The sequence below is a fragment of the Eurytemora carolleeae genome, unplaced genomic scaffold (assembly GCF_000591075.1).
Source record: "Eurytemora carolleeae unplaced genomic scaffold, Eaff_2.0 scaffold178, whole genome shotgun sequence".
Lineage (NCBI taxonomy): Eukaryota > Metazoa > Arthropoda > Copepoda > Calanoida > Temoridae > Eurytemora > Eurytemora carolleeae.
Genome location: NW_019396294.1, coordinates 279,464 through 288,431, shown reverse-complemented (window position 1 = coordinate 288,431; position 8,968 = coordinate 279,464). Strand labels below are relative to the sequence as shown.

Genomic DNA, 8,968 nt, shown 5'->3' with positions numbered 1-8,968 from the left:
TAATAATAAATATCAAAGGTTTACACCATCAGGTTGCAAGGATACAGGGATTAAACTGTTTGAGTTTGTGACAAATATTTAAAATCACAATTTTATCAAATTTTGTTTTATTGAAACATTATTTTCATTTGATCTTACCTTATCCGATATAATTTGTTCAAAACAATTTATTTGCCTGAAAAGTGTTGCATGAATGCCTGAGGTCGGAGGTTGGCCTAGCTCAATAAAAAGGCCAATTTGAGGCCTAACGAGAAATATCTAATTACTAATAGGCCTAAATATGCAGAGTATGTGTTGACATCTCAAATCTCTATATTTTTTTTTTAATTGAATTGTAAGCTATCAAGGACATGGTGTGGGGGGGAGGGGACTTTTTTTAAAATTGGAAATATGGGAGATGTGAGGGGGGGGGGGGTTATATTTTTAGTCTCAGAAATATTTGTGTTTGAAAGCAAAAAAATCTGCATTATTTTGATATGAGAAAATTGATCTCTCAAATAAAGGGATCGTTTAGATATTTGGGTAATGTGAGAGGGAACAATAATTGAATAAATTATAGGAATTATTATCTAAAGTTTCTCAATGTTACAAAAACTAACTTAAGAAAAAAAAATTTACTTTTTTTCTGTCTTTCGAATGAGTTCAAATTACTTTATTCAGTGAGACCCATTAAACTGTGGAAGAGGAAGATGACTCAAAGACTCAAGTTATGACTTTGAATTGTCCAAAAACATGAAATAAATTGAGTAGTTGACTTATTTCACTAAATAAATTGGTTTTCAAGTAACTGGTAAAACTATTTGCTTTACGACAGATATCTAATATTAATTTAATATTATTTTAATGTAGTCTTTCTATTCCACATTATTGTGGGTTCCAATGTAGTCTTTTAGACTTCGTGAACATTATTATTTTTACTTTTGATACTTCAATCTTAGATTATTTGATTTAGAAGAAATTATAGTTTAAAATATCTAAGATCTGTAGATACAGGGTTTCCGCCTGTTGAAATTTGGCCTGCATGCAAATTATCTACTTATATCAAATTTTATCGCGGGGCACGAAAAAAATATGTATCTAGCTTAAGATAAAATATAGAAAAACAAATTTGTAAACTCTTGATGGGATAAAAAATGTTTAAATTGCAATAAATTATATAGCCTGTAAATCAAACTGCCCGGGGTTCTTTAATCTTTTTACACGTTACTTAATTAAGTAAATCAAATAAATATATATTACTAATTTGTGTTCTTAAACTAAACAACACAATATAGTGTTTTGCTGAATTTTTCTTATTTTTGTTTGTCTAAAGTTTAATTGTTTAGAATTACATTTTTAAATTCAAACTTAAAACAAACAAGCATAGAAATCACAATACAAAAAACTTGTCCCAACTCCGAAATAGTGACTATCACAAAAACTTAACACAGATTTACAAATGCGTCAGTTTTGTATTCAATTTTTAAATTCACCTAATATATAATTGAGTACTATTTAAAAATGCGTCAGTTTTGTATTCAATTTTTGAATTCACCTAATATATAATTGAGTACTATTTAAAAATGCGTCAGTTTTGTATTCAATTTTTAAATTCACCTAATATATAATTGAGTACTATTTAAAAATGCGTCAGTTTTGTATTCAATTTTTAAATTCGCCTATTATATAATTGAGTACTATTTAAAAATGTGTGAAAAATGTTTATGAAAATTCAAGATAAAAAGTCATTATTTTGCTTCGAAACGTATAAGAAACCTTCAACCTTCGATCGTGTAAATTGAAAATAAAAATGAGGGATGAAAATTCTCTAAAAATTGTATAAAAGTGCTCGATCGTGAATTAAATTTCTGTACCATCAGTGAGTTATAAAAGTATAATTCAGTTATTTTAGAAAAAAAATTCGTTTTTTAAAGAAATCAGATACTATTTATTTCAAAGACAAACTTGGATTGTGCACATCCCTAAAATGTATATTTTAAGGACGTACAAAAAAATGTTTAGTCTCAAGTGCAAGGTTTAACATTTTTATCTTTTATACTATAACATTTTTAGCTGAGTCTTTGACAAAAACTAAAATTTTCTAATCCCTATATCTATATCTATATACCTAATTGGGTAAACCTTAGATCTAAGACATTGAGTTGCAAAGATATAAAATTAGAGTTAGTGGTAAACACTAAAATATTTGGGTTCAACAATATTTGTACTTGTTTTGTGCAAAAGTCTTGAGACCTGAATTCCTAGTACTTCTTTAATTTTTGTACTGTCAATAGAGATTCTTTTCTTAATTAATGATATGAAATATCTGCACTCCATTTTAAATTTTTTAGAATTAAGCATGATATTTAAAAAGAATTACTTTTAAGTTTCAATTTTTTAAGTTTTATATCTAGTTTTAAGATAATTATAGTATTAATTGATTTTTTAGTTTTCAAATTTGGAAGGTTTTTAATAAATAAACGTATAAATCGATTTTTTTCTTTTTATTTTTCTTTAATTTTTCTTGTTAAGTTGCTAGAAGGGGGGGGGGGATTGTGGAGTAAAAAATATTCTGATTTTATCGAATTTTTTTACTTAAATTTGAAAGATTTAAAAGGGGTAAAAATATCTTTCACTTTCATGGCTTCATTCAAAACTTTCATATTTTCTGAACATTGAAAGTAGAAAGTAGAAAGTAGAAAGTAGAAAGTAGAAAGTAGAAAGTAGAAAGTAGAAAGTAGAAAGTAGAAAGTAGAAAGTAGAAAGTAGAAAGTAGAAAGTAGAAAGTAGAAAGTAGAAAGTAGAAAGTAGAAAGTAGAAAGTAGAAAGTAGAAAGTAGAAAGTAGAAAGTAGAAAGTAGAAAGTAGAAAGTAGAAAGTAGAAAGTAGAAAGTAGAAAGTAGAAAGTAGAAAGTAGAAAGTAGAAAGTAGAAAGTAGAAAGTAGAAAGTAGAAAGTAGAAAGTAGAAAGTAGAAAGTAGAAAGTAGAAAGTAGAAAGTAGAAAGTAGAAAGTAGAAAGTAGAAAGTAGAAAGTAGAAAGTAGAAAGTAGAAAGTAGAAAGTAGAAAGTAGAAAGTAGAAAGTAGAAAGTAGAAAGTAGAAAGTAGAAAGTAGAAAGTAGAAAGTAGAAAGTAGAAAGTAGAAAGTAGAAAGTAGAAAGTAGAAAGTAGAAAGTAGAAAGTAGAAAGTAGAAAGTAGAAAGTAGAAAGTAGAAAGTAGAAAGTAGAAAGTAGAAAGTAGAAAGTAGAAAGTAGAAAGTAGAAAGTAGAAAGTAGAAAGTAGAAAGTAGAAAGTAGAAAGTAGAAAGTAGAAAGTAGAAAGTAGAAAGCTGAATGTTGATTGTTAAATTTAGATTTGTAATATTATCAAACTTTAAGTGAGAGGAATTGAGTCTTTGCCACAAACTCTGATTTCGCATCCCTATATCTTTCCAACCCAATGTTGTAGCCCTTTATGATTTCTGTTAGATGAAAAAGTCTAAGTTTGAAATAACAAAGATTTACAGCATCAGGTTGCAAAGATATAGGGAGTAGAAATTTGAGTTTGTTTCAATGACTCAATTCCTTATTAAAAAGTCAAACTATTTCTTTCTATTAAAAGTTTCTATTTCAAATTTTTTCAATATCTCCAATTAAAATGCAAATTGAAAATTGGCTATCAAAAAGTTGGAATTGGTTCAATCAGTTCTTCGAGTAGACCTTGTTATATTTATATTAAAATGCATAATACTAGGGATGGATTTTTTTTCAGTTCATTTTTTGAGTGATCATTGCATTTTTCCCAATGTTTGGTAGAAATTGCTTATCAAAAAGTTGGAATTGATTCAATCAGTTTATCGAGGAGACCTTGTTATATTCTTGTTATACGCAAATAACATCAGTTCTCCCACTAAACCTTGTAAACAACAAAATAACAAGGTTTCGTGGAAAAGAAGAAAAAACAAAAAGAACATTCTTCAGCCGCAGTTTATCCATTTCACCAATTATTTCTATTTTTTTCGTTAATAGAAATTTATTTTTGACATGATTTGTTTTTGTATTTTTGAACATAGTGATGTATTTATAAAATAACGAAACGTTGATAAAAAACATACAAAAATTTTCGGTGAAAAAAGAGACACATACACTTAGAGGGGTTCTATGAATAGAACGGTGTCAAAGGTTCATTAATCTTTCTTTGTATTCCCCCCCCCCAAAACCAGAAAGAAGAAGTCCTACGATGCATGCACTGAATTTGATTTATTTGTATTATATTGCAATTATTCGAAAATATGATAACGATTATTAACTTTGTTTTTCAATTTTAAATTCATCAATTTTATTGTATTTCTTTAAACCCTCGAAATTTGATCTTAAAAATTAGAATTTTCCTGTTCGATTTTTACTACGCTTTTTTTAATATATTATTTTATTAATTTATTATAATCTTAGTTAATAAAATATTACTAGTAAAAAGTATGAATCATAGTTTTAAACAAAATGAAATCTAAGGAAAGGAACTGAGTTCTTACCACAAACTCAAATTCTTCTATTTCCTTTAAGTTTGGAACCTGTTTGCGTAAACCTTTGATATTTCAAACTTAGATTGTTTGATATCAATATTATTCAAAGTTTAAATATCAAAGATTGGGGTTAAAAAGAATGGATTAGCTATTTTTTAGCCAAAAACTCAGTTCCTTTGTGTAGAAAAGTGAAATTAAAGGAATTGAACTTAGTTCTTGTTACAAACTCAACTTTTCTGATTCCTATAACTTTACAACCTGATGGTTACTTAAAATATAAACACTATAAACAAATATTGATTTAAATCTTTGAATTGTTTCCGTCCGTTTTAAAAACTCTAAAATGTATTAGGATTTTTCTAATTACTTCTTCTGAAATAACAGCCCATGTCAGCTTAGAAATTTTCCTCTCTTAGGCTTGAAAAAGTGTAATTATATTTCGGACCTGCTGTCTCATCACTGGTGAATCTTGCTAACTGTGCATTAAACAAAATAGTGATTAATGAAGAGAACTTATTATATTATTTTTTATTCTTTTTTGATGATTATCTTAAAATTTTTTTTCCCCAGAGATCTGTTGATTGGGCTGGCGGAGCTAGAGAAGAAGACGATCAGAGGTTTTGACGAGGTTAATCGACTCGAGGAGAAGACAGAACGTGTCGAGGTTCGACAAAGAGAACATGAGAAGCATCAACGACTTCGCCGTGAAAAAGTGGCAATGTCGAACGGAACTATGCAGACCCTGCTCCAGGATGCCAAACAGATCGATAGCATTCTCCAGGAGGTCCGGGAGTACCAACAGTCAGATATCAAGGTGGCTGAGAACAATGTTAATGAGTTTATCAATCTGATGGGAGCTACTAGCGCCGGAGAGATTAAGGAGGATATTGAGCAAATAGAAAAGTTTAAGAAAATCTCTGAGGAATTGAAAGCACAGGTGATGGAGGATAGGCTTGAGAGTAATAAGATCCAAACAGCTGTAGTGGATCAGGATCAGACTATAGACGTCAAGTTAGCAACAGATCTACTCAAGGGGAAAATTCAAACAAGGAAAAAGAAAACTCTAAAGTTGAAACAAGAATATGAAGAATTTTTAACAGAACAGAAGAAAAAATATGATATATTGCTGAAAGTAAAAAGGGCCGAGGCAGAAAAAATGCGATTGAAAAAACTGAAAGAGGAAGCAGAAAGAAAACAAAGAAAGGAAGAGGAAAGAGAATTAGAACGTTTAAGAAAATTACAAGAAGAAGAAGAGAGAAAGAAAAGAGAAGAAGAGGAGAGGGAGAAAGAAAGACTAAGAGAGCTGGAAGAAGCCGAAGCTAAAAAGATTGCAGAAGAGAAAAGACAGAAACTTCTGGAACAACTTAAAATAAAATCTGAAATTCAAGAAATAATTAATACTGAAGCCAAGAACCTACAGAAAATGCAGTCAGTTTCAGAGACTGTTGAGCTGACACAAAGGGAAATAGAACTTGTGTTTGAGAAGCGTCGAGAATTATGTACAAACCCCGAGGGATTAACTGATGAAAGTGTTATTGAGAAAATGCTGGTTGAGTTTACAGACTTCTCTGAGAGTTTACAAAACAACGAAGAAGTTTTAATCAGCATTGGGAAGAAGGTTCTCATCCCCTCTCAGGATATGATCATGCTCATGGAGGAAACTCAAACCCTGTGTACTCGTATAAAGAAGGATTGGGTTGTGCTGGAACGAATGCAGGGAAGAACAAATAAGCAACTGGATAATCAGAAAAAGCAGTTGACTGGACAGCTGCTCGAGATCAAGAGAAGGGAAGAAGAAGCAATGGATGCGCAGAGAAAAGCTCAATCTGAAATAGATGCTGCCAATGCTGAAGCTGAAAGACTTAGACTTCTTGCAGAAGAGCAGAGACGATTGCTGGAGGAAGAAGAGAGAAAACGAAGATTACTGGAGGAAGAAGAAGCAGCTAGGTATGCAGAAGAAATGAGACGAAGAAAACTAATGGAAGAAGAGGAAAGACAAAGAAGGATTCGCGAAGAGGAGGAAGAAAGAAGAAGGAGAGAGTTAGAAGACGAGGAGATGAGAAGAAGACAACAAGAACTAGACGAAATGGAAAGATTGCTTGCGGAAAAGCGGGAACAGATTGCCGTCATCGAAGAGGAATGGAGAGCCTTTGACTGGGATGATAAGCCCTGGGACGGGGAGTATGCTGGAGAAATGATTGGATGTTTAGCTAGCCCTGCCCTCCTCGCCGGTATCAGGGATCCAAAGAAAATTGCGGAAATTCTTCGCCGGGCGAAGGCAATGGCCCTGCTTCGGGAACAAATGCGCGAAGACGCGAAGAAGCTTGCATATATTTGCAAAGCTATTGAGGAGATGCAGATTGCTGCAAAGAAGGCTGAGGAAAATAGATGGTCTCGACAGAACACTGAATGGGTGAAGGATAAGGTTGTATTCCGTCCTTGTGATCTTATCTGTTCCACCCAGGAGGCCTCCTTCAAACCAAACAATTTCTTAAGCCTGGAGGAGAGTCGACGCCAGGCTAAAGAAAGGAAAATATCAAGAGCAAATATGGCTCCTGTAACCCTACAGGTTAGTGTCATTGATAAAAGGGACTGTAGACATAATTTCAAGAGACCTTTCACTTATAAAGTAAAGGGACATGTCATATTTACAATGAAACCCTTTAAACATTTGTCTTATTGTTGTCGCTTAATAAATATTATTTTAAATTATGCTTTTCTGTAAACTACAGACAATATCTTTCTCATTATTACTCAGATAAATGTTTAAAGGGTACCATTAAATTATGGATCACGAGACTTCACAGTCCATTTAACCTTACATCTTAAAGTATTTTTTTACTATAACACTCCTACACACATACTTGGCATAAAAGATGAAAGAAAAAATATATTTCAAACAAAATTAAAATTAGATCATGATTGATAACTAACAAGCGTGCAATATTTTCTTTTACCTAAGGTGTTTGCAACTATAAGTGTATAACTATTAAGTTGTTAACTTAAATGATATTATAATCGTTACAATTTGGCTTCCATTTTAAATGGACTGTTTTAATCAAAAATACATGAGAAATATTTGCTGCCCCTCTTTAAATATAAATCCATTGAAATCCATTTTGGCGATAATATTTTCGGAATTTCAGATTGATTTGTTGATACAAAATATAAATTTAAAGAATAAAAATAAGTAGATAAATTTTTTGAAAACAAGTATTTTTTTCCAAATCCTATTTCTTTTCAAATTAACTGTCAACTGCATGTAACCCAGACTTTAAGTAAAAGGATTGAATTTGGTTTAGGCAAATTAACCCAGATTTTTCTTCTTATGATTGAAAGTTTTATGTGATTGTATTTGTTACTAAGTCATTAAATATTACAGGAAATAATGACTACCTTTGAAATCTTTTATTTTATTTCTACATAGAAAGTGAAGAAGTCAATGGTAGAATTAATTATTTCTTTATCATCAATATTATATTCTTATTCTGTATAAAGATACTGAGTTTTGCCACAAACTTAAATTTTTCACTACCTTTATCTTTGTAACCTTATCTTTGATATTTCAAACTTATTTTATCTATCAGAATTCATAGTTTGAAATATCTATGACATTTGGTTGCATAGATATATGGATTAATTAGAAAATCAGAGTTTGTGGCAAAGACTCAATTTATCGGAAAATTCCTCCGTTTTTTTCCAATGTAACAGATCGTCTTTACAATCTTCTCATTTGTGGGTAACCCTGTAACTATTAGTTTCTAATCTAGGAGCTTGCTAAACATTCCGAGATCCCTGTCTCCGCCCTAGAAGGATCCTATGGTGGGTGGTCAAGGCAGAGGGTGAACCACGCCCCTTCCTCTAAACGTAAAGGATACCTGGATAGGTTTTAGCAAAAGTTGAAATATGGAATTAATATTTAGTTTTGATAATAAAAGGGTAGGGTCACAGATTCTTGATAATTCAGATTAATTTCTGAATTCTATCATGTTTGTAAACAGTCTGCATTGATTGATAGAGTTCAACTGGTTCAATGAATTCAAACCGAAACCTAAATCAAGTTTAAAAACCGAGACCAAGCTCATTAATAAAAATACGCGGTATTCATTATAGATTTGGCGCGTGCAATTTATAAAAATAATTAACAAAATTTATTCGTTTCTTTCAAGGATTATTTCATTAATTTCCCGTCGTAAGGAAGAACCTAGACGATTATTATGCATGATAAAGTTACAAACAAAAATGAATATAATTTAAAATGAATATTCAATATTTAGTTTATAATAAACTACTTTTGTAGAAGCAAAATTCCTGTAGCATTTCTGTAATAGTGTGATCATGAAAATTATAAAAAACTAAATCCTAAATATTTTTATTTAATTACAAAACTAAGATTCATGAAATTTACATTTAAAGAAACTGCTCGGATAGTTTGGTAATATGGCAATGTTCAAGAGTAATTGTTAAAAAAACAAAAAAACAATTTTGAT

At 30.7% G+C, this 8,968-nt stretch overlaps 1 protein-coding gene across 1 annotated transcript in view; it reads left to right on the top strand.

The window, feature by feature from the left end:
- LOC111700381 (trichohyalin) overlaps nucleotides 1-8,428 on the top strand; it is a 22,668-nt gene extending 14,240 nt beyond the window's left edge. The window contains exons 7-8 of the mRNA XM_023471269.1: nucleotides 5,049-7,047; nucleotides 8,249-8,428. Coding sequence (XP_023327037.1) covers nucleotides 5,049-7,047; nucleotides 8,249-8,371 — 2,122 coding nt within the window. The 3' untranslated portion in view covers nucleotides 8,372-8,428. The remainder of the gene's footprint in view (nucleotides 1-5,048; nucleotides 7,048-8,248) is intronic.
- Nucleotides 8,429-8,968: the final 540 nt, after the last annotated feature.